At 39.1% G+C, this 26504-nt stretch overlaps 1 protein-coding gene across 2 annotated transcripts in view; it reads left to right on the plus strand.

Annotated features, from left to right (window-relative positions):
- Window positions 1-26504, plus strand: part of KDM3B (lysine demethylase 3B) — a 58947-nt gene that overhangs the window by 24372 nt on the left and 8071 nt on the right. For both annotated transcript variants that reach the window (XM_072630401.1, XM_072630402.1), the window contains exons 4-19: window positions 3696-3801; window positions 5085-5209; window positions 5892-5966; window positions 9164-9757; window positions 14403-15636; window positions 16946-17147; window positions 18342-18556; window positions 19369-19521; window positions 20160-20267; window positions 21082-21209; window positions 22256-22532; window positions 23046-23302; window positions 24284-24550; window positions 25343-25514; window positions 25931-26021; window positions 26332-26462. In XM_072630401.1, coding sequence (XP_072486502.1) covers window positions 3696-3801; window positions 5085-5209; window positions 5892-5966; window positions 9164-9757; window positions 14403-15636; window positions 16946-17147; window positions 18342-18556; window positions 19369-19521; window positions 20160-20267; window positions 21082-21209; window positions 22256-22532; window positions 23046-23302; window positions 24284-24550; window positions 25343-25514; window positions 25931-26021; window positions 26332-26462 — 4135 coding nt within the window. The remainder of the gene's footprint in view (window positions 1-3695; window positions 3802-5084; window positions 5210-5891; window positions 5967-9163; window positions 9758-14402; window positions 15637-16945; window positions 17148-18341; window positions 18557-19368; window positions 19522-20159; window positions 20268-21081; window positions 21210-22255; window positions 22533-23045; window positions 23303-24283; window positions 24551-25342; window positions 25515-25930; window positions 26022-26331; window positions 26463-26504) is intronic.

The following is a 26504-nucleotide window of genomic DNA, read 5'->3' on the forward strand; positions in this document are numbered from 1 at the left end:
TCTTGGTCTTTGAACTGTATTCTCAGTTCTTAGCATATAATTGACACTTTATAATGATTGGTTGTCTAGGTTGGTATAGTTAGGTAAATTCTGAATAAGGGGTCCATCAGCTTGGAGAGAAATTTCTAGTGGAGTGTTTGGCTGTGTGCTTATCAACAATTTTATCAATGACTTGGATAAAGGCACATCTGGGATCCTTATCAAATATGTAAATTTCTCCAAGTAGGCTGATTAGCTTATGGAAAAAGTAACAGGAATCAAAAAGATATTGATGATGGGCCAAATGTTAGATGAAATTTAGGTGATAAGGTGATAAATGAGTTTTAAGAATCAATTTAGAAAGTATAAAATGAAGGAGATGTGGCTACGTGACAGTTCTTATGAAAAAGATTCTGGAATTGAGTATACTGCAAAGTAGATAAAAGTGATATGGCAACCAAAAGAGTTAATGTAATCTTTGGCTAAGTTAAGAGGAGTGTAGTACATGGAAAGTCATAGGCCTGCTCTGCTTGGCCCTGGTCAGAATATTGTGTTCGTTTCTGGAGATCACATTTTAATCAAGATATGTTTTTTTCTTTAACGTGTGCACTTTTATTTGAACTGGTCTTAAGTCAGTGTACAGGTAAAGCTCCTCCCCTTCCCCAAGGGGGAAGTCTCATAAAACTGGCAGGGAGGCTGTAAAGTCTTCATTCACATCTATGTTGGGGGCAGGGAGGGAATTTAGGGGGCCATTCAATATGGCTGACAATTTAAAATAAAAAAAGGAACAAGTATTAAGGCAGCAGATACAAAAAGTTTTTTTTAAAGGATTACATTAATTTACATGTAAAGCAATACTAGTACCTTCCCCCCCTCCCCATCTGAATTTGTTACTTAGCTCCTTTGCTCTAGCAGAGGACAGCCTTCATGGAGGCTCATAACTCTGTAACAATGCATTATACAATATTTGGAATGATTATTAAAAAACCAGAAAACAAATGTACAATCATAGTCCTGAAGACACACTGTAGAATTTTGGGGATGTTTGCCTCCAACATACTTAGACTGCTCATCACCATCACTGTTCCAGTTTTTAAATCCTGAGTCAAGTGCCAAAAAAACAAAATAAAACCAAAAAAACCAAAAAACAAAGCCATGCCAGTCTCATCTCTTTTTGGGGGCAATTATCATGTCACACCCTTCTGACAAAAAAAAAAAAAAAGACAATGGAAAAAACATACAGACCATTTAGAAGCATTTGCAGTGGACAATGGAGGGCCCAGATTCATCATACTCTTGCTTGCTGGTCAACATCTGCTAGAAGGTGGGAAAATACACCAGGATGGAGCCTCCAATCCAGAGTATTTGTGTTCAGGTGGGGCAGTGATCTTGATTTTCATTGTACTGGGAGCTAGGGCTATAATCTCCTGCATCCTGTCAGCAATGCCTGGGTACATGGTGGTACCACCAGCTGATATAGTATTGGCATACAAATCTTTATGGATGTCAACATCACAGTTCATGATTAAGTTGAAGATAGTTTTGTGGATTCCATAGGCTTCCATACCTAAGAAAGATGGCTGGAAGAGAGCTGGGCACTGGAACCTCATGTTGCCAGTGATGGTAACCTGACCATCAGGGAGTTCATGGCTCTTTTCCAGAGAGGAGCTAGATTCAGCAGTAGCCATCTCTTGCTCAAAGTCTAGGGTGACGTAACACAGCTTCTCCTTGATGTCACACAGTTTCCCTCTCAACTGTGGTAGTGAAACTGTACCCTCTCTCGGTGAGGATCTTCATGAGGTAGTCCATCAGATCACAGCTAGCCAGATCCAGATGGAGGATGGCATGGGGAAGGGCATAGCCTTCATAGATGGGCACAGTGTGGGTCACACCATCACTGGAGCCCATCACAATACCAGTGGTATGACCAGAGACATACAGGGACAGCACAGCCTGTATGGCAATGTACATGGCTGGGGTGTTGAAGGTCTCAAACGTAATCTGAGTCATTTTCTCTGTGTAGGCTTTGGGGTTCAGGGGGCTTTTGTGAGTAGCACAGGGTGCCCTTCAGGGGCCACACAGAGCTCATTGTAGAAAGTATGGCCAGATCTTCTCCATGTCATCCCTGTTGGTGACAATACCATATTCAGTGAGGTACTTCAGGGTCAGAATACCTCTCTTGCTCTGGGCCTCATCTTCCACATAGCTATCTTTCTGGCCCATGCCCACCATCACACCCTGGTGTTTGGGGCACCCACCAATGGAGGGGAAGACGACCCAAGGGGCATTGTCTCCGGCAAAGCCAGCTTTGCACATGCCAGAGCCATTGTCAACAACGAGAGCAGCAATGTCATCATCCATGGCGAACTTGGAAGTGGCAAGTTTAAACCCTTAAGAGAGAGAGGAGGTGGTGCCGCACCTGGAGGCAGGGGAGGGCGAATGCACGCTGGGTGGGAGAGCTCACAGCTCTAGTCAGGATATTTTCAAGCTAAAAAGATAATGTGAGGAAGGGAAACCATATGATATATAGATCATTTGAAAGAGGTGGACTTTTTTTAGTTTGGAAAAGAGAAGACATCTTCAAGTATTTAATAGCTATCATGGGATACTGAACTTGTTCCACATGGTCCCAGAGGACAGAACTCCCTCTGGACTTTGTAGATTTAGGCTGAATATTAACAGAGACAGCTCTAATAAGCAGAGCTGTCCAGAAGTGAAATGGGATGCCTGAGAAAGTAGTGACTTTCCTCTCTCTGGAGGTCTTCATTTGGAAGCTAGATGATTTTTTTGTTGAGGATGATGCAGAAGAGATTTTTGTTGGAGTGCACATTGGACCAGGTGACTTCCGAGGTTCCCTTCAGCTGTTGAAATTCTGTAATTTGTGATTCTGTGCCTTTGAGCCGCAAGTACTATTGTGACTTCAGTGGTAAGGGTAGCCCTAAAGTGGCTGCTATGCCTTGTGATAACTGTGGCTCATGCCATACCACCCTAGTACTAGAGTTTCAGGGGACCCAGGCCTGCTGCAATGGTAGGAATATCCAGAAGTGAGAAGAAAGTTCAAATAGGAGTTTGATTGGAGAAAAAGACTAAGGAGAGTAGATGGTGGGAATTATATTCTGGCAAATGCAGTATGTATATTTTAGCTTCTTTGGATAAAGTTTTCTAAAAGTTAGAGATGAAGTCTCTATAGAGATTCTTTACTTACTCTAAAACTTTAAGAGGTATGTAGGTACAGTAGAAAAAGAACTGAATCTAGTGTGAAAAGGACCTTGGTTTAAATTCCACAGGTGTTACTTACTGCTAACTGGACAAATCACTTAACTTCCCTGGGCTGCAAAATGGGGGGGGTTGGACTAGCTCAGGGTTCTTAAGCTGAGGCCTACTTACTCACTATGAACAGATTTCAGAAGGTCCATGAACTTGGATAGGGAAAAAAATTACATCTTTATTTCAGTATAATTGGTTTCTTCTGGAATCCTAACCCTATGTACTTTTAAAGCATTCTCCTGAGAAGGGGACTGTGGGCTTCACCAAACTGCCAAAGGGCTGTCAGGCACAAAACAAGTTAAGAACCTAAGGACCCTCTCTGCACTAGTATTACTAGCCCAAATCTAGCAGCATGGCTGCTCAGGGCTAATTCTTTTCTGTTCTTACTAACTAGATGCTATTGCTTTTTAACTCTAACATTTGGTGTCTTTTTCATTTATTTTTGGCAGATGGGAACAGAGAGCCAGAATCAGATTCTTCTAGAACATGCTGCATTGAGAGATACAGTTAATGCTTTGATCAGTGACCAAAAGCTCCAGGAGATATTCAGTCGAGGTAAGAACAGGTAGTTTCCTATGCCTGAACTACTTAGAGCAAGCCTATGGCCAGTGTTGATGATAGTGAAATTGTGCTCCATGTTCTTTTCTTGACTAAAATAACCTGAGTGGTACAGATTAGTAGTCATTGCTTGACAGTAAAGATGTGCCACTGTAGAGTTATATAAAATTTCTCTTACATATGTTATCTCACAAGAGATTAAAAAACTCAGTTCTCTCCCCTGGCACTGCAGCATACTCAGGTTTCCTCCAGTGATCTGGGTTGGAGTTAACTATTGCTTTGCTTGCTTTTTCCCTCTTCTGCCACTTTCTTTTCCTCACTGAGCCTTGTAAACATTTAGATTCAGTGGCATAAAATGCTCAAATAGGATTGTGACTTGTTCCCCAGAGGAAGTCTAAGCAGGTTCAAGCAGGAAAATTGACATGCTGGTAGGATGAAGGAAAGGGAAAAAACAGGGGAGAGAAAAGATTTAAGGGGACAGGTTGTGTGTGACATGTGACTGAGTGTGAAGAATAACTGTGGTTTTTGACTTAGTGAAAGCTCAAATGTGCAAAGTGGGGGGGACATGATGTGGCCATCTGGGTCAGCAGGATAGTCTGTATTTGTAGCATGGGAGGGACATTGCTCATCAAGAAGACCAGCTGAATAAGGAAAGCTGCTATTTCTTGCTGGTGGAATAGCACATAAAACGTGCTACACTCACCTAGGAAGAAAGATGTTAAATTCGATCAAACAGTTACTAGTGTAGAAGCTATAGCTCTTTTGCCTACATTGAGCTTTCCACCCACTGTTTTTGAAAGAGGTGATCATTCCTAAGCGTAATGCTTTATTATGTTTATTAATTTCCCCTTTTTTAAACCTTATGTATATATCAGGCGTTTCACCATATATCAGGGCAACTTAATTTTTTCAATAATTTTCCTTGTCCCATTACCAGGGAAAGTAAATCCCAGGGTTTAGGAAACTGAGGAGTTCCCAGGTAAATGACAAAATTATGGAAGGTTTGGGATGGAGCAGTGTAAAGGAACTGGACAAAACCATCAGCTTTTTCTTTTGAAATTGTCTTTTACTTTTGGTACTTCCCTATCTTTTAGATGGCTGAATATAGTGGCTCTATCTTTCCTAATTTATTCACTTAACTGACAACACAGATATTAGTGCTGTGCACTATCCTCCTCCTTTGATTGCCTTGGTGAAATGGAACTTTTGGTTCCATTGGTGAACCAAAATGGTGAAATGTTGGGCCTTTTATCATTAATGCTGACTGATTTCACCTCTAGGTCCCTATAGCGTCCAAGGCCAGAGGGTCAAAGTGTACCAGCCAGAAGGTGAAGAAGGTTGGGTTTGTGGTGTTGTAAGCCGTCAAGACTCCATCACTCGTCTTATGGAGGTGTCTTTATCAGAGGTAAGAACCTTGGGGTCTTTAGTTTGCATTTTCTTATATAGGATACTATCATGTCTCAAATTCACAGCTGTAGTTTAAGAACAGTAAGTGACTGCATTTTAAAAACAATTTTCTTACAAGTTTCTTTTTTTTTTGAATTTGGAATGAGAATGGAAAGGAGAGAAAATAATATACTTGTTAACTAAAAGAGGTGAGAGGGATGGTGGAGAATAGTAAGCAAATATGGATTTCAGAGGTTCTTGAAATGTACTCTGCCTATAGAACTCAGGAAATAGTTTCTAGCAAAATAGATGGACCAAGAAACTTAGTCTAGACTCAGTAATAAAATGGTTTATGATCAAGAAGTGGATGAAAATATTTCTTAGAAAATAAATGCATATACAGTAACATCTCAGAATTGGTTTCATACCTCTACTTTTGCAGGCACATTTACTGCAAGTAGCAGGGGTTGTATATGATTTGTTTCAGAAGTATTTCCATTCTTCTGGTCTCAGTAATATATAGAATGAAGAAGAGTTTGATAATATAGAAATAGAAAATGTCATTTCTAAAAAAGAAACAAAGATATTGGATTGGTATGTGTCATGTATTTCATTTGGCTGATAAATTTAAATATCTTTCTTTCATTTTTGTGTTCCTTGCCATCCTGCTCCAACCTCTCATCAATTCTGAAAATTATCAGAGTGGTGAGATCAAATCAGTGGATCCCAGACTGATACATGTGATGTTGATGGACAGCTCTGCTTCTCAGAATGAGGTACAGTTATGCACTGAATCTCTGGGAGTAAGGCAAGTTAGGTCTTGGCTTTATTATTAATAGTAATATTAATCCATACTTACTCTGCATACTAAAGGAAATGTTGGTTATTAATTATATGTACCTACAGACAAACAGACACATGCACAAACACATTCTCTTTCCCCATGGCACCTTTAATAGTAGTTCTACTTTCTGGGTTTATTAAGGTAAGGGTGAATAAAAGGGAGTGCTGTTATGTTATATATTCCATAGTGAGCATTTCCATTTACAGTCCTGTTACCAGTCACTCTCAGATTCAAAATCAAATGGCCAAACTCTTGTCTTCTTAGACATATCTAGACTCGTATGTTTGAAAGATTTACTGGACCATATTATTGTATTAAACTTTAATAGGCAGTATAACATAGAATCATAAATAAATTAAAGAGAAACTGCATCTTACTCGTTGCTTCATTGATGGATTCCAAAGGGTATGTGTGAAATCTTATGATAACATTTTGTTAGTGCCTCCTACAGTGTGCAGCACTCACTGAGTTACTCAGAATTGTTGACGGTAATACAGTTAGTGTATTATAGATCAGGGCTTGTATCAGCTAACTGAATGTGAAACTCCTTCAAGTTAAAGCCTCCTATCAATGACTTTTCAGTATCATTTGCACAGTTCTTTATTGATGTTCTGCCTGAGTTCTTTCTGCTATGAAAGACAATTTTTCACAAGGCTCCCTAGGCATCATCTTTGTCTTCATTGACTACTTATCAGGGCTGGGTGAAAAGAACAAGGAGTATTCATAACTGGAATATTTATTATCCTTTAGTATGAAAGCTCTGATGGTGAGATGATAAGAATAATGAAGAAGATGATAAAGTGCAGAATATATGGAACTGGAAGTAAGGATCAAAACAGTGAAGGAGCTTACTAGTTTTTTATCGGCTAAATAACATAAGAATAAAAATAAGGATATAGATCCAAGACCACTCTGTAAATGAATTGAAGTAAAATGAGATGCCTTAACGCTCAGAAAAGACTTAGGGTTAATAATTGACATTGTTAGCTAATATGACCAACATTCACAATTAAAGAAATGCTTATGGCTAGCACATTGCAATACTTCATCTAGCAGGGCACCTCACTGTGCTCTCCAGACAGCCCTGAGAAGAATGACTGATTCAAAATGGGATGCCCAGGCCAAGAAAATCAGAAGTTGTAGACAATCAACAAAAACTGTCCAAGACTATCTAGTGACTGACATGAATCACAGAAAAACAGCCGGATCTCTGGGCACCCTTTAAAGAAGATATTCTTCAGAGTTGTTGATGGTCCCTTCTAGTCCTCTGTTGCAGTGAACCTCTTCCATCCAGCCTCACCAGTGATACCTGACTTAATTTCATGGATTCTGACATTGTTACTACTGAAGTGTAATAATAGACCTACCTGTGAAAACTATGGTAGTTTATACTTCTTTCCTCCCTTTCAGGCCTATTCTCTTGTGAAATAGAAAATTGGGAGATGGTTAGCAAAGCTCCCTAGCTCTTTTTTGGCCAAATAGTCTAAATAATAATAAATACATATACTTAACATTTTAGAAACTACTTAGGTATACAAGCCACATCTTTTTTTTGGTGGGGGATGATATAGTTAGCTTTATGATAAAATGGGTTTTCTTATTTTATTGCTATTCGTACTTATTACACATATTGTTCACTTGTTGCTAAAGCAAATAGTAGTTTTTCTGTAACTGAGGTGTTTGTTTATATGTTAGAAACAGATACACAATGAAATTTTTTTTCTTTAAAAGGCCCATAAATCCCTTATCCTGGAAAGATTGGGCACTGTCATTTTGTGCTGGAGCATTCTAGTATATGAGAGCCTGTATATTTGAAGCCTTGGGGGTTTCCCATATGACCTAAGCCATACAGATATTCTTTTCTTTTTATTAGTTTATTTATTTTTAGTTTTCAACATTCACTTCCATAAGTTTTAAATTTTCTCCCCCTTCCTCCCTCTCTCCCTCCTCAAGACAGCATGCAATCTGATATAGGCTCTACACATACATTCCTGTTAAACACATTTTCACATTAGTCATGTTGCATAGAAGAATTATAATGAATGGGAGAAACCATGAGAAAGAAGAAAAACAAAAAATAAAATAGTCTTGTTTCATTCTGCATTCTGACGTCATAGTTCTTTCTCTGAATGTGGATGGCATTTTCCATCATGAGTCCTTTGGAATTGTTTCAGGTTCTTGCATTGCTAAGTCCATCAAAATCAATCATCGAGCACTGTGACTCTTTCTGTGAACAGCATTCTCCTAGTTCTGCTCACTTCACTCAGCATCCATTCATATAAGTCTTTCCAGGTTTTTGTGAAGTGTGTCTGTTCGTCATTTCTTATAGCACAATAGTATTCCATTACATTCATATACCACAACTTGTTTAGGCATTCCCCAGTTGATGGGCATCCCCTCAATTTCCAGTTCTTGGCCACCACAAAAAGAACTGCTATAAACATTTTTGTACATGTGGGTCCTTTTCCCATTTTTATGATCTCTTTGGGATATAGCCCTAGAAGTGCTATTGCAGGGTCAAAGGGTGTGCACACTTTTATAGCCCTTTGGGCATAGTTCCAAATTATTCTCCAGAATGGTTGAATCAGCTCACAGCTCCACCAACAATGAATTAGTGTTCCAACTTTCCCACATCTTTTCCAATATTTATCATTTTCCTGTTTTGTCATGTTAGCCAATCTGATAGGTGTGATGTGGTATCGTAAAGTTGTTTTGATTTGCATCTCTAATCAAGAATGATTTAGAGCATTTTTTCATATGACTATAGATAGCTTTAATTTTTCCTCTGAAAACTGCATGTTCATATCCTCAAATACTCCTTTGGAGTGGCAATAATGAGCCAGTATTAGAGCAATGTCTGTTATACAGAGGATATATGAAATCCTTCTGAGGTGACGGGCCTTTATAAAGGGGAAAGGTATGCTAGAAGTAGAATAGACAAAGGGCATAATAAGTTAAAATAGTTGACTAAAAAGGAATATAGGTTAAAGCTGAAATTAGAACTTAAACACCTTTGCTTCTTTGTTATTTGATTATTTCTTTCTGGAAACATAAAAAAAAACATGGTTTATGATATTAACAAGATAGAAGTTCTTTTTTAGTAATTTTGTTCTGATTTTACATTTATAGGGAGGCACATTAAAAGCGGTAAAGCCCTCTAAAGGAAAGAAGAAAAGAGAGAGCATAGAGGGGAAAGATGGACGAAGGAGGAAAAGTGCTTCGGACTCTGGGTGTGACCCTGCAACAAAGAAATTAAAAGGAGAGAGGAGTGAAGTAGACAGTAATGGGAGCGATGGGAGTGAGGCCGGTCGAGGGCCATGGAAAGGGAGTGCCAGCGGAGAGCCAGGGCTGGATCAAAGGGCCAAGCAGCTGCCTCCATTTGTTCCCCAGATCAATCGGAACATTCGATTTGCCACATACACCAAAGAGAATGGCAGGACTCTGGTGGTTCAGGATGAGCCTCTAGGTGGGGACATACCTATACCTTTCACTCCATATTCTTCAGCCCCAGGTCAGTCACCTGTGGTCACAGAGGTGGGTGGAGCTGGAAACAAGGAGGCTGGAAAATCACTGGATCAAGGTGCTCAGAGTCTGGCAGTTTCAACAGCTATGGTCACAACCACCAGCTCAACACCAACCACCGTGAGAATCTCCGACACTGGCCTTTCAGCAATGACTCTGCAGGAGAAACAGAAAGTCAGCTGGTCTCAGACTCAGGGAGAGGTGAGTGACTCAAACTTGGGGCAAACATTTTACAACCACTATTCATTTTCTTTATATTATCTGTGGTTTACACTTTAGAAGCCATCATCAATTGCAATAGGAAAATATAATTTCTAAGATACTGTTAAATTATACTCTGTAGACAGGTCATTTCCCTCTTTTGGCAAGTGCATCTGTTTTAATAACTTTATCAGTTCTTGATAAGTGCCTCAACAATTGAGCTAATCAAAAACTGATTATGCAATCCAGTTTAATGAGATAGTTAGATGTTTCCGGTGGAGAATCTTTTTAAATTCAATTATCTATTTGGTTCATGTAGCAGTTGCATCCTTCACTAGGTCTGTAAAAGACAAGGTTAATGAATTATAGTGTTCATGGTTATGAACACTATAATTAAAGCTTTGTGTAGGCTACCATTACCATCCTCTGTTTTTAGTTCATAATTTTCTAATAAATTTTTCCTAAAGGCTGAGATTTTTCTATGATTGGGTTCAGCAAAAATTCTTTCTCTAAATTTTTCACATTTCAGGTGATTTCTTTGGAAAAATTAGCAGGATTAGTCATGATAAACGGCCACCTCACATATTCTTAATCTACTTTTGATATGTAGTTGGTTACTAAAATGTAAATTTAGTTTTATCTAGATTAAAATAAGCAAATTTCTCCAATACAGTTAAAATATTGATGCATTTTTATGTTTACCACTATAATGTATGCTACTGTGTTTTTTTTAAATTGTCTGCTGACCCATAACTTAAAAGAAAAAAATGCAAAAATCAAAGGTGTCCACTGTGTGTTAAGCACTGAACCAAATAGGTAGAATTGTGATTCATACTTTCAAGGGTCTTGCATCCTTAAAGATAAAAAGATTATAAGACACAGATAAAAAAATAATAGACATCTTAGCTGATATTTGCCAAGTTTATGATAAAAAAGAGAAACTTTTAAAAATAATAAATACATTTCACCTGACTATCCATCAGGATAAAAGCTTGCTTCTTCCATGGTAATCTCTTGGTATCAAGGGAAAAGTAAAATTGGATGTGTCTAATAGAAGAGGAAAAGGGGACTTCAAACGAAGATTTTACACAGGTCATTGTTCTTTCTGAAGGGGAGACATATACAAGTGTAGTAATACCTCTCTGTTCACCTCGGTGAGCCAGCTGAGGTTCTCTAGGGAGCCCCAGCTGAGGATTTTAAGTTGTCACTTCCATCATGTTCCAGTCATTTCGTTGTTTTTACTCATTTAAAATAGACTCTACCTAAGGTGATGTGGCTCTAAATAGTGTTTGAAGGAAAAAATAGACTAAGCTTTACATATTAAGGAAAAACCACAAAATGCTGCAGATCTACAAAATTCTTTAGAAGCTGAAGAGGTAGAAATGTATGTTAGAAAACATTTTCTAGTCAAGCTGTCGAAATTTCTGGGACTGTTTCTGTCATTTTGCTGATACTTCAGCCTGGGTCTCCTCTGGGACTATAATTTAAAATACAGGAAATGATGCCTACTTTATAATGCCAGATTCCAAAATGGGGACATCTGGCCACTGGGAAACTTCGTGCCCTAAATACCAAGTCCAAATGTAATTTTTCATCACTTATCCTGTGAGCAGATTTGGAATTGAATTATTTGAGGGAAAGTAGAAAATTTTATAAATTATATTCCCTTTTTTTCCATTTTGATTAAAAAATATAACTTTAATGTTTGAAACTTATACTACTCATACTTTTTTCTTTTAGTAATGTAAGTATCAAAGAGTATGACCAAACCTAGCCAGTAAACTAACAAGGAGTTTTCAGTACCCAAGATAGAGTTAGCTTCTCCTCTGTAACATTGTTAGTGCAGGGGATTCAAGTCAGTGATTATAGACAAACAGGAAAAGAGAAAAAAAAAATTAAATGAATGGGCATGATTATTGGGGGGTGACTGAGAAATGATTATTCTATTTTAACTTTAAAATAGCCAATAATAGCCAGCATGATCCCTTTAGAATGTGCAAATTACCCAGAAATTAGATACAAATATCTGATGAGCCCTCTGATTTATACTGTAAATGGTCCTCAAAAAAATCCTGATATCCTTGTCCTGAATTGTTCCCTGTTCTGTGATATTAAGCAGGAGAAACCCTGATTGACCTCAAAGAATAATTAAATCACTAATTTAATTATTAATTAATGTTAATAATTAAAGAATAATTAATCACTAATTAATCAACGAATTATGATTAAGCTTTACATTAAAGAAAAGAGAATGTTTGGCATGAAGTGGAAAGTGTTGGATTTGGGGTCAGAAGAACTTGAGTAGAGTCCTAGATACTCTGTGAGCAAGGGCAAGTCATTTACTGTTTCTAAGCCTCAGTTTCCTCTGTAAAATGAAAGAGTTGGAATAGATGGTCTCTTTGGCCCCTTCCAACTTTAAATCATATCCTATGACCAACTGTCAAATTGGTCAAAAGAGATAATATTTGTAAAAAGCAGTTTACTCAGTACCTAGCACATAGTAGGCACTATATGAATGTTTATTCTTTTCCTCCCCTTGTCAGGAATGATATAGAAGAGATTTCTGTTTAGGTATGGGTTAGACTAAATGAACTTTTAGGGTCCTTTCAGCTCTGAGACTCTGTGTGTTTTGCTGTAAAATCAGGAGGAGAATTTATACCTCCCCTAACCCCTACACTCCTCCCCCTCCCCAAAGTCCTTAAGACTTCATTATTTTTTTCAAGATACTGGAATTAAATTGTTACAAATTTTTGTTATAATTATCAAAATAATTGTAAAGGACATTTTGTGATTAAAAAAAAAATCCTTTCTCTGTGTCATCTGATTTCCAAAATTGTCCTTCTGCTTATTTCTAGCATTTTCACCTGTAAGGCATAGTTTCAAATACGTATTGTGATTTATGCTTCCTCATCTCTTACACATCATGATTAAAATCTTTCATACCACAGGGTTGTTTTTTTCATATGCAAAATACCAGTGGTTGGTTTTTTCTTAATTAAGTATGTCTTAGTCATACATCTATAAACTTTTTTTATATTTTAAATAAATGAGAGACAGCTCAAGCAGTTTCTAATGTAATTTAGAGTGTTTCTGGACTCGTGATCTAAATATGTACTATAGGGGTGGGCTTAGAATCAAAGAACATTCACTGAATTCTAAAAAGACTATCTCTGAGAGTTTCCATTTAATAAAATATAATCTTTTTCCATAGCATAGAATTTCTTTGCAGAACTAAGCTCACCACTCAACAAAATGGTTTAGCAGTTTAAAGTAAGCTTTCTCCTCTTTAACAGTCTCTTAAACCAGTTGCATTGGGTTAATATTGCATGGACTACTAGACATGCTTCTGATTAATAGCTGATAATCCTGTGGGAGTAGTAAGGAAGAAGTCTCTTTCTCAGGGGACTCCACACTTTTGAATCCTGTATAGGGGTCACAAAAGTCTTAGTTTAGCCTTAAGCTTTATGTTTTTCTGGGACAGCTGTGGAGGGAAGGCTACAGATTGAATTATGTTCTTCTGGTTAACTTCATTAAATAAATCATTCATATGCTTTTTTTAAAAATAAATTTTATTTTGTTATCTATATTTCCCAGTTTCCCTATTTCCCTTCCAGAGAGCCATGACTCACTCTATAACTATAAAAGAGGGAAAAAATAATTGGGGAAAACTGATCTGATGTTATATGCACTGTTCTGTACCCATGGACCCTAACCTCTGCAAAGTAGCCTGGAGAAGTGAGGTGGAGAGGAGGCACCTTCTCATATTTATCTTATTTCATCTTTAAGGTCAAGCTTGAAGTCATTATAATTTCATGCCTTTCATTTTAGATTGTCTTGTTCTTTCCATTTCATGTGTACGTTCTTTTCCTGTCACTGCTTCCTTTACTTTGTATTAGTTTATCTGTCTTTCTGTGCTTCTCTGTATTCAACATTTTCAGTCAATAACCAGGCAGTGTGGACATAAACGAAAGGCAGAAACAACCCCTACTCTCAAGGAGCTTACTTTTTGATGGAGCAGAAAAGATGTATATAAATAAGTACATACATGATACATTCTTAAAAGTACAGCAACATTCCATTATATTTATGTACCACAACTTGTTTAACCATTCCCTGGGTGGTGGGCATCAACTTTGTTTCCAGTTTTTTTATGGTAAGAAGTGTTGCTATAAATACTTTGTTGTATATGACTCCTTTTTGTCATTGAACTTCTTCAGGTGTATGTCTAGTAGTGGAATCAGTGGATAAAACATTGTATACATTTTAGTCACTTTCTTTGAATAATTCCATATTGTTTTCCAGAACGGTTGGACCACTTCACAGCTGTACCAGTAAAGCATTAGTATACCTGTTTTTCTATATCTCTCTCCTCTAGCATTGATTATTCCCATCTTGTCTCATCTTTGGCAATTGGCTAACATCTATATTCTTTTAATTGGTGTCTCATGTGACCAAGACACTGTGGCTGTACCTCTGTGGAATTATGGTGGTGGGGAGTAATAGAGTATTTGAGTCATGGGATTCACTGATGAAAAATATGAATGGTACTATCTCCCAGGCCTGAGAAAGAAACTGTAAGATTTGGCTGAGTCATAATAAATAACTCTTTAAAAACTCACTAAATAATGGTTCCCTCCTGTTTCAGAATTCCAGAAACTCCCTCTTGGCTTCTTCTGGATTTGGATCATCTCTCTCAAGTTCATCCCAATCTTTGGCTTTTGGAAGTGTTAGAGCCCAGTCCAATGGGGTCTTGGCTACAGAGAGCAAGCCTTTGGGATTTTCTTTTGCCTCCAGTTCTGCTGCAGAAACCCAGAAAGATTCTGATCTCTCAAAGAACTTGTTTTTTCAGTGCATGTCACAGACTTTGCCCTCAAGTAACTACTTCACAGCTATTTCAGAGAGTTTGTCAGATGAGTCCTCTGGTCGGGACTCATTCACACAGAGTTTAGAGAGCCTGAGCTCTGGGCTTTGTAAAGGCAAACCCACCCTGGCAGCAGATTCGAAGACTGGCAGTGCCCTGGATCGGAAGATGCCTGCAGAGTCCATGCCTACCCTCACTCCAGCCTTCCCAAGGAGCCTCTTGAATACCCGAGCCCCAGAGAATCATGAAAATCTATTTTTGCAGCCCCCTAAGTTGTCCCGTGAAGAGCCATCCAACCCTTTCCTGGCATTTGCAGAGAAAGCTGATTTCAGTCCTTTCAGCAGTTTTACATCTCAGACAGCAGGTGGCTCAACTTCTGCTACCACTGGAGCACTCAAGGCAGCTTCTGGCTGGCCAGAGTCTCATGCCTCTGCAGATTCATCATCCTTAGCAAAGAAGAAATCTCTCTTCATCACAACTGATTCTTCCAAGCTAGCCTCCAGTGCACCCAGCTCAGCTGTGCCTCCTAGTGTCCCAAGCCTCTCTGCCATGGGAAATGGTCGCTCTAATTCACCCACCAGCAGTCTTTCACAACCTATTGAGATGCCCACCCTCTCCTCCAGCCCAACGGAGGAAAAGCCATCAGTTGGGCCTGGGCAACAGGACAATCCCCTTCTGAAAACCTTTACTAATGTCTTTGGCAGGCACCCAACTGGCTTTCTCTCCTCGACAGAGTTTTTGCAGGAGAACAGAGCTCCTTTTGAAGCTGTAAAAAGGTTCTCACTGGATGAGCGGAGCATGACATCTAAACAGGACTCAGATTCCAGCACCAATAGTGACCTATCAGACCTGAGTGACTCTGAGGAGCAGCTACAAGCCAAGGCTGGGTTGAAGGGAATCCCAGAGCACCTAATGGGAAAGCTAGGCCCCAATGGAGAGCGAAACGCTGAACTGTTACTGGGAAAAGGAAGAGGGAAGCAGGCCCCTAAAGGCCGACCGAGAACAGCCCCTCTGAAAGGTGATGGTGCTGAGCCAAGCTGAGCTACCAGGGTATACACAGGATTGATTTTCTGTGCCCTGGCACATTCCTTTGGTTATAAGGATCCTTAATTCAGAACTTTATACCCTGGTAGCACAGAGAATCTGAGGGAAATGACCTGTGTTTCTAGGTCATTCCTTTGTCTCTGGGCAGGATCTCATCTAAGCCATAAGAATTAAATGATTTGTCTCTCCTGTTCTTAACATCCAGAAAAGTAAATCCTACAGTCTTTCTTGGCAGTAGTCCCTGTAAATCCTGTTCCATTCATTTTTTTTAATCAGGAAGTATTTTTTGTCTTCCATTACCCTTGCTTCAGTTTGAGCCCATGTTCCCTTGTTTTATCTTTAACAAAGGTGGATACTAGTCCGTTACCATTCTCCATGTGAAAGGAATATTGGTTGTACACATTCTTTGTGTGTTATGCTGTAGCCTTTAATTACAGTGGTTTGGAGGTAATCATAGTCATGTGCACAACAAGGTTATTGACTCAATGTCCAAGTACTTTAACATCATTCCAGTTTGTGTAAAAGGCATGGTCAAATAGTGGGTGGAGAGCCAGCTTTCAAGTCAGTCCTTTGTAAATAGATATGAAGAGAATTAATCTACCCCTCATCTTTGCTTCCTTGGTCAAAATATTAGGACCCTTGACCTGGGAAAGAAAACATTCTTGTGATAATGTAGTTCTGATCAAGAATGGTACAAAGTTTGTTTTTTTTTTTTAAATGATGCAAAGTAGAGTTATGGTTCACCTGGGAAGAATATGTTATTAATGGGGGGGGGGGGAATAGTCTTTTGAAACTCATGGGGTTTAAAACATTGATAGCATGGATTGGGGTTAATTAATTAGCACAACTGCTTACTTAAATGCCCAAGATAAGTGGCAAGTGCAACCAGTCTATTGGAGTCCCTGGTCTCTTGCATTCATCCCATCTTTAGGATGGAACAGCCAATATGGTACAATACTAGCCAAGACAACTCCTTTCCCAAACTCTTGGCTGTCCTCAGTTTTTAGCTTCTGTGTCCTTTCTCTCTCCTCTACCTCTTCATGAGCAAACTGGAGAGGAAGTAGACAGGTAAGTTATACTTTTTTAATAAGACTAAGTAAGTAGTGAAAAGACAGCAGTAAGCCAGGGGAGGGTCTATGGGAACTAGTAGCTGTCTTGGCAAAGAGAAAATTGAGTGATGTCCTTTTAGAATGACGTAGTTGCAGTCAAAGCTTTAGTTTAGGCTATTTTGACCAGTGTTTGTTATTTGTTTGTTTGTTTTCCCTCTCTCTCTCACTCCACAGTTGGCCAGTCTGTGCTGAAAGACATGAGCAAGGTGAGAAAGCTCAAACAGTCAGGAGAGCCTTTCCTCCAAGATGGATCCTGCATTAATGTAGCCCCTCACCTGCATAAGTGCCGGGAGTGCCGCCTGGAGCGATACCGCAAGTTTAAGGAACAAGAACAAGATGATTCCACTGTGGCCTGCCGATTCTTTCACTTCCGGAGGTGCCAAGAATCATCCATTTTGTCTGAATACCTTCCTCCTACCTGGTCCCTTATTTCTCTCTCTCCACTCCCCACTCCAACCAGGCTCTACCTATTATTCTCAGGTTCTGAGATTGTAAATACAAATAACCTGTCCTGCTTCTACAGTTTAAAGTTTACTCAGTAGTCTTTCATTTGATCTTGTAAACAGTGCTAAATGATAGAGATTACAAGTAGTATCATTTTATAGATAAGGAAATTAAGGCTTACCAAGAGGGTACTTGACCAAGTACATACCATGAGTATGTGCCAGTAGGAGCCAAAACCCAACGCCAAGATTGTTCACCATTCTTTCCAATACATCATATTGCCCAACAAAGAAATTAGCTGCCCTTGGTTTTTAGTACAGCAACTCAAATCTTGGGTCTCAGTTTAAAAATCTCTAAAAAGTTATTACTTAATTCTGTAAACTAGAAGTTCTAGTAAAATGGCTCAACCAAGATTCTGTGTTTATCTTTGGAGGATTGAAGCACTAAGGTTTGTGAGCTTTAGCCATCAGCCCTCCAGGTCACTTTAGTTTCCTCATTTGAGTGGTTAAGGAGAATGAATCTGTCCCACATTCCTGGTCTTCTGCTGTGCTTTCTTCCTTTTTTCAGTCTTCAGAGTAACTTGACTTATGATTGAGAAAGGAAAGTTATAGGGTATGTTCAGCAAATGTAACTATGCCACTGAACCACAAAGAATTGACAGTAGGTCTTGGAAAGATCCCATGCCTTTACCAAATAATGACCATTCCTCTTAGATACATAACCACCACCACTCAGGAAACAGAAGAAAAGCTACTTATTTCTTCCATTTCCCCGTTACATTATTTCCTTCATTACAGAGAAAACAAAGGAGTTGAGGCACTCAGAGGGAACATTTGTTTTAAATAAAGGCGCTTGTAGGAGTTTTGTAGTCATTTATAAAAAGCTTAAGACCCCTAAAAATTGTTGCTAGTCTTTCTCATTTTCAGAGGTAATGCATACCAGAGTGGGGAACATCAGAAACCTGAAAGATAGGACCAGTGCTTCAGGTTAAATTTTCAAAGTCAGAATTTTTACTTGCCCTCAGCCTTGTTTCTTTAAGCCTGAACTGATTTCAGACCATGGAATTGCACAGATGAACTGATTTCTGTGGCTGCTGTGCTTTTGACCAGCTTTTGTTCCTTTATAGGCTTATCTTCACTCGGAAAGGCATCCTCCGGGTAGAAGGGTTTTTAAGTCCACAGCAAAGTGACCCAGAAGCCATGAACCTGTGGATTCCCTCTTCCTCCCTTGCAGAAGGAATAGATCTAGAGACCTCAAAATACATACTGGCCAATGTTGGGGACCAGTTTTGCCAGCTTGTTATGTCAGAAAAGGAGGCCATGATGATGGTAGAGCCACACCGTAAGTCATGCTTTTCTGTAGTTCAAACTGCCCAGTTGAAGAAACTCATTTCTTTTACTTAAATGGAGTTATGTTTTGTTTCCTTCTTTCTTTCGGACTGAAATAATCACTGTTAGAATGTAGGAAATTTTTCCCCTTTATTGAGAAGAATAAATTTTACTTATAGCAGTTTTTCTAACTGCAGAGCTAAACTAAATTCAAAAATTTTGTTTTAGGGCCTCTGGAGACTGATAGACACAGTGTATTCTTTCCCCCAATTTGGGTGCTAATAAACTAATTTTATTCTCCATTTTGTTTTATTTGTACAAGAAGATGGTGCTCTGTTGTTTTCCCTTCTGTAAAATGCTCCTTGGTACCAAGACATATCGATTGACTTATGATTCTTCCAATCTGAGAGGAAATTGGGAATTTCTTGTGGTCATATACACAAAGTGCCACATCCTATTTTCAAAGCAAGGTAAAGTTTGCTTTGGAACAACCTTATGACCTCTCCTTATCTCATTGAAGGAAGGATTCTTGATTTTCAGTCCTCAAAAGTTTCAGGGACATTGCACAAAAGCTTCAATGCCTTTATATCCCTTTATTCCGTTATCTTGGCATGATCATGAGCATTTGAAATAAATTCTATTGTAGTTTTTTTTTAATACAATCTGTTTAGAAACATTTTTTAAAATTTAGTCTACCTTTTCAGTCTCCCGGGATGCTAATTTTATGGATTAGTAGGGTTTTTATCCTGCAAATGCTAGATTGAAGAGTTACTGCTATTTCTTGGGTTAGCAACTATAAATTACCTTCCTTTTGATCTTCTCCAGAAAAAGTGGCATGGAAACGAGCCGTACGTGGTGTCAGAGAAATGTGCGATGTTTGTGAAACAACCCTCTTCAACATTCACTGGGTTTGTCGCAAATGTGGATTTGGAGTCTGTTTGGACTGTTACCGACTTAGGAAGAGTCGTCCACGCAGTGGTAAGTGATTTTTTTTCTCTGTCTTGTTCAAAAGAGAACACAGGGAAATTCTGCTAGAATCTGTTCAAGAGGTGAAATGAGTTGAGATTTCAGGGCTAAGAATTGGGAAGGCAGTAAGACTATCTTGTGCCTCAATCATTGGCTAAACTCACCAGCTTATTCATATCACAGGATAATAGAACCAAACCTCAAAGAGACCTTAAGAATCGTTCATGCTAATGCTTTCATTTTATAGAAGAAACCACAGCAGAGTGAGGAGGAGACATGTCTGAGGTCGTAGTGGTGGTATGTGGACCACCTGAGAGTGGAACTTGTATCCACTCACTCCACAGGCATCATTCTTTCCAGAATAATTTTTTACCAGTTTTCACCTATTGGGAAAACATTTACAAAATCAAGAAAGTGGGTTCTTCCTGTGTTTTGCTTTCTTGGTTGCCACAGCACATGCCAAGAATGTCTTCATACCTGCTTCCCTGGTTTCTTCAGTATTGCCTGGTTGCACAGACATGCGGATACATTCTTTTCAGAGAAACTCCAAAAATCTGAAGGGGGTCTTAGAAAGAGGAGTTAGGGATATCATAGGTCCATGGTAGAAAACATACCCAGAAAAAAAATAATAAAGGCTCTTCCCATTTCAGAGACAGAGGAGATTGGTGATGAAGAGGTTTTCTCTTGGTTGAAGTGTGCAAAGGGGCAGTCACATGAACCAGAAAATCTTATGCCCACACAAATCATCCCTGGCACAGGTAAGTCCTAGACTATACTCTGCTTGTTGAGAGGATGGTTCTAATCTTTTGCGTAGATACTTTACATTAGTGAAATTTGCAACACAGGTCTTAAAAAATTAGGGTTTAAAAAAACAAAGTCGTAGAACCTTAATAATGACACTGGCCTTAAGCCTTCTGTACTAATTATTTATTTTTTGTACTAAGTATTTTTTTCCGGTTACACATAAATATAGTTTCAACATTCATTTTTGTAAGATTTTAAGTTCCAAATTTTTCTCCCTCCCTCCTTTCCCTCCCCAAGACAGCAAGCAATCTGATATAGGTTACATATTGTACTGATTCTTTGAAACTTGAAAATTCACCCTTGTTTGTTTAGGAAAAATGTAACTGAAAACTTAATATTTCCATTGTGTTATATGAAGGGGCCAGCTAAATAGTATTAACAGATACTTGTGATTGTGTCATGATAGAATTTTAATTCTTGGATTTCCTCTATCAGATCTGTATGTCTGAACTTATATTTTGAAATATTTGTGTTATAAATAAAATGAATCCAGAAAACTCTATCGTCTACATTTTCTTTACTTAAGAACTGTTTACCATTTAGATGATGATCTCAGTGTATTCATAAATACTTATAGAGAAAGAATACTTGTCAAATTTAGGGGTAGTAATTATCTCTCTTGCTGAGTTGTTAATTAATTTTCTGAAGTTTTCAGGTTGACATCTATCCTTTGTCTAAAGATCTCTAGCACATGGAGAATTCCCTAAAGTTCCCGTTCCTGGCCTTTCAGATTTTTTCCAATAAAATCATATTTTGCTTTCTTTTCAGCTCTTTACAATATTGGAGATATGGTACATGCAGCCCGGGGCAAGTGGGGAATTAAAGCCAACTGCCCTTGCATTAGTCGTCAGAATAAATCTGTATTGAGACCTGCTGTCACTAATGGGATTTCACAGGTAAGCAAGTCAGGAAGCTACTTATAGATTAACTATAAACTCTGTCAGCTGAAGCAGGTGCTGTGGAGCACTTAGAGCTTGGTCAGGCATCAAAGACATCAAGGTCATCCACTGCATCCTGGGCCATCGCCAGTCCTCTTGACTTTTGTCCTGCCACTAGACTTTGATGACTTAAGAAAGAGAGAGTGAGGCTGATGACTTTATGCAGCTCTACCTCACTTAAATCCAATTCATGAGCAAGTCAAAATATCACCTGGGATGTCACTTGTCCTCTTTAAAAAAAAAAAAGGATGAAGAACAAGTTATATGTGTTCTAAAGCAACTATGTAATATAGCTGCTTATTGAGGTTAAACTCCTTTTGTCTGAGATAACCAGACCTCCCGTTGAGGTTGTTCCAGTTCATCTAGTGGGAGCCAATGAAGGCTTTAGAAATTTCCCAGTGACTTCCTGGTTTCCCTTCCTTCATTTGTCTGATCAGTTTTGATATAGGTAGAATATTAAAACACCTTTGATTTTGAGTCAAGATTGCTATGTCAGAATCCACAGAGACTATTGAAACTCCATTAGTCCTTTCAGTGACACTGCACAAGCAAAACACGATCACCATCTGGGGCATCATTATCTTCAAGCCTGCTGGTAGAGAGTGATTCATTTGTTTGAAATTGTCCTTCTGAGGACTATTCCTAGCAATCCTGGTGTAATTTTTTAAAAAATCCTAAAGTTGATTAATTTTATCCCAAAATCCTTTCAGGGTGAAGAATACAGCCAGTAATGAAGGCACAGGAATTGAAAATGCAGGGGGAAGAGTAGATAGGTAGAAAGAAAGTAAGACATGAAGGTGTCTACAGAAATGTTTATATTTTTACTAGGGTTGAAGTGTTAGGCCAGACATGAAATGCAATGCATTTTTAAATTAGTCTAAAACAATTATGGTACACTAGCTACACTTTTTTAGGTATCCTTCTGTGTTACTATGTTTAATTCACCTATATTTCTTTCCCAAGTATTTTGTTTTAAGTATAGTTGATGACTATATATGTTTCAGCTTCCCAGTATAAATCCCAGTGCTTCCTCTTCTGGAAGTGAAACTCCCTTCTCCAGTGGCGGAGGTACAACAGGGGTGACAACACCAGAGTCTGACCTTGCACCTAAACCTGACACTGTGGACAGCAGGGGTGAGGAAGCACCAAAAACAGATGCATCGAGTAGCAGTACTGAGACAAAGACCAGCAGGCCACTCTGCCCTGAAACAACACCACCATCCTCTGCTCTGCACTGGCTGGCAGATTTAGCAACACAGAAAGCAAAGGAAGAAACAAAAGGTAGGTATATCAAACCCAATCTTAAGGTAGGGAGCAGTGGTCACTATCATTTGGCACATTTGCCCTGAAGCATTGCATGAGTGCAGGAATTGAATTGCATGTGCCTTGGTCATACAGAAAAATGTAGTCTTGTCTAACTTCTCTCCAGAACGATATCATGGCAGAGGGGATCATCTGGAGGAGGGCAGAGGGCTAGGGAAAATTGTGAAGTGAGAGTGAATGCAAAAAGATTTGGATGAAAAAAGATAGAAGAAAAAAAAAAGGAAGTGAGATGAAAGAGAGCAAAATGATAAAAGTGCATTATCTGTGTTCACTCTTGGTTGTCCCTTAAATGTACAGTATCTTTCCCTCCCTAATGAAGGTTGTAGATTGAAAAACCAATATTCTTTTCTACTTTTCCCATTGTTTTTATGGTTGTCACTGTGTTATAACATTTCAGAAATTCACTTTCTCTCTGTTTTCTTCATTACGTTGTCTTTATTTACCTCCTTGTTATGAATCTTTTCTTAACAGAAGCTGGATCCTTGAGATCAGTACTCAGTAAGGAGTCTCATTCTCCCTTTGGGCTGGATTCATTCAACTCTACAGCAAAGGTTTCTCCATTAACTCCAAAGCTCTTTAATAGCCTGCTACTGGGTCCTGTTGCCTCAAACAACAAAACAGAAGGCTCCAGCCTTCGAGACCTCCTACATTCTGGACCCGGAAAGCTTCCCCAGGCCTCCTTGGACACCAGCATACCTTTCCCTCCAGTCTTCTCAGCGTCTTCAACAGTGAGTATCCTCTCCATAATTTCAGACATTGAATCTAGGTTTTTATTTTTGTTTGTTTTCATATTTACTATATTTACCACTTCCTGAACTGGAAAGACGGCAGCATGCTCTAATATCAGGCGTCTGGATTCAACTTCGTTATTGTATTCAACTGAATTCTGTTGTCTCTTAGTGCTGTTTTCATTGACATTATCTTCATCGGATATATTGTTCTTTTGAATCTGCTTTATTTTTCTCTGCATCATTTCATACAAGTCCTACTGTATTTCTTTGAATCCTTCATATCCTTCATTTCCTACAGTTCAGTCATATTCCTTTGCATTCAGATACCACAGTAAACCCTTAGATCCCACGAAAGGATCTTTGATGAAAGGTTTAATGGCTTCATTTTTGTGTAGGTCTCTAGATTGAAAGCCATACTGACAGACTCCTTCTGTGCTATTAAAGCCTTGTGAAAATGCCAGATTCTGTTGAATAATCTCTGAAGTGCAGTGATGCATCATCTCATTGGTTTTGCTGGGGAGGAACAGAGCAGAAATTGGACCATTCCCTTCTCAGTAGTAAAATTATGTAGCACTGACAAAGGGTAAAGCAGGGGCAGATGTATCTGACTTGGGTTATCTGATAGATAGTCTTTTGACTGGATAAGGAACCTGTTTCTAAAGAAGAAATAGACTCAAGATACAGGTGTTTTTGTTGGCTTTTTTAATGTCCTCAACACACACTCAGGTTTATTACCATTATATACTTTTGACTATGAAAATAATTTCTTAAGTCTTTTATAAACTTATTGTGCCCCTGAGTGAAAGGTAGGATGAATAGAAAAAATACATTGCTTCTTAGTACTCCCGCCATTTGATAAGGGATATTTTGAGAACCTACATAGACAGTTACTGTTTTTCTGTGTAAGTATGAGCCTTTGATTAGCTTTCTTTGCTGATGATTGTGAAACTATAGAAATGTTGGGCTTCTCTCTCTCAGGGTGTGAAGAACAAGGCCAGTCTTCCCAACTTCCTCGACCACATCATTGCCTCAGTGGTAGAAAATAAAAAAACTTCTGATGCTGCAAAACGGGCCAGTAACCTCACCGACACCCAAAAAGAGGTGAAGGAGATGGTGATGGGGCTGAATGTACTGGACCCACACACCTCCCACTCATGGCTCTGTGATGGGAGGCTCCTGTGTCTCCATGACCCCAGCAACAAAAACAACTGGAAGATCTTTCGGGAGTGTTGGAAGCAAGGCCAGGTCAGTTTGAACCTCGGGCCCACAGAAAACACATGGCCTGCTGGTTGTGGTTTGGGCCTGGCTGCTATTCCAGAGAATATCCAGTCTGTTTACCATATCTCAGGAAAATAGTGGTGGGATTGAGAAAAGGAAGAGGGAGGGAGAACTAATGACAGAACAAACAGATTCTTGTAGATAGTAGTGCTTTTGGAGAACCCTCTTAACTACAAGCTCTCTAACTCTCTGAGTTCTGGAAAAGACCATGGAAATTCTTGTAAAATTAGTGATCTGGCTTGGATATTGTCTTTGGAAATGAAAGCAACGTTAGGTGTAGTGTGTGTGTTTGGGGGGCTGGGGGGGAGCAGAGTATAACACTTTACCAGATAAATATTTCTTGGCTATACCAAGCATATGTTAAAGCAGTCATTTATTTATACATGTTTCAGATGCATAAGGAAGGGAAAGAGCATGAGATTTCTGGAGTTATCCTTTACAAATATGAAATGTTGCCAAAAGTTGATTTTGTCAATGTTTGGCCTCCCACCTTTCTTTTGTATAGCAGTAGGTATCCAGAGCAACAGAAGTGATTTATCTGATTGGATCTGGAAGGTGGAGGAAAAGGTGATAATAATAGAGTGGAGGCAGTGCCTTTAAGCCTCAGCTCATGTTAAAATCAAAGATCACATAATAGAGATGTCAAGCTAAAGAAGAAGAGGAGGAAGAAATGTTACTAGGGGATCCTTATTCCTGTTACTCCTCAGCCCTGGGGGCTGTTAGTGTTTTTCATGCTGGTCAATGTATTTCCTTCCACAGCCTGTCCTTGTTTCTGGGGTGCATAAGAAGCTCAAATCTGAACTCTGGAAGCCAGAAGCATTTAGTCAAGAATTTGGAGACCAGGATGTGGACCTAGTGAATTGTAGGAACTGTGCTATCATTTCTGATGTGAAAGTGCGTGACTTCTGGGATGGTTTCGAAATTATATGCAGTAAGTGGCTTTGAGGTCATATCCACTAAGTGCAACCTGGGAAGAAAGCCAGCTCTCTTGTCTTCTCAGTATTGCTCTTCAGCACAGCATGCCCCTGTAGAAACAGCCACAGAGGTCACTGCAGCATAGTGGGAAAATCTTGTGCTTGGACAACAGAAGCCCATCTAAAGGAATAAATTCATAGCCCTCAGTTTGTGGTCTACCTAGGTTTGTTGTCACTGGCAAACGTTGGAGCCCCTTTTAGCCAGATGTGTATTGATCTCTGAAGCTGTGGGCAGGAGAAAACTCTATCTAGTCTACTATGGGGGACAGAACTGAAAATTAAAAAGCTAGTCTTCTGTGAGGTTGAGCATCAGATTTTCCATCACTCAGTTCAGTGAGCCAGGGTTAGTAAATGACTACTTTATCTCTCACAGAACGGCTAAGGTCAGAAGATGGGCAGCCAATGGTACTGAAGCTCAAAGACTGGCCTCCAGGGGAGGATTTCCGAGACATGATGCCTACAAGGTTAGCAAACTAAATCAAGCTATAGCATCTTTAGGGGTCTGTTGCAGGAGAATAGTTATAAGGGACTAAGTTTTGACAATCACCAGAACACTGGCAACTAGGCTATGAATTGTTTCAACCATAGCAGCTCAAAACTGTCTTCTAACACAAGCAGGGAAAGCTTACCATTGGTTTTGTTTGAGCAAATGTTCAAGTCTATGAAATCTTAGCTCCTTGAAGTATTTATTAAAGTAAGTTAGGGGGACTTTCACTTAGTGTGCTTTTCTTCTATAGCACAGTATGTCCTTTCCTTTCTCTTCCCCTTCTTTAGGTTTGAGGATCTGATGGAAAATCTCCCTCTGCCAGAGTACACCAAGCGAGACGGAAGGCTGAACTTGGCTTCTAGGCTACCCAGCTATTTTGTACGGCCTGATTTGGGTCCCAAGATGTACAACGCCTATGGTATGAGGGGCTAAACTCAGGGACGCCCTCACCAACTCCTCT

This window comes from Notamacropus eugenii, chromosome 1 (genome assembly GCF_028372415.1).
Source record: "Notamacropus eugenii isolate mMacEug1 chromosome 1, mMacEug1.pri_v2, whole genome shotgun sequence".
NCBI classification, from domain to species: domain Eukaryota; kingdom Metazoa; phylum Chordata; class Mammalia; order Diprotodontia; family Macropodidae; genus Notamacropus; species Notamacropus eugenii.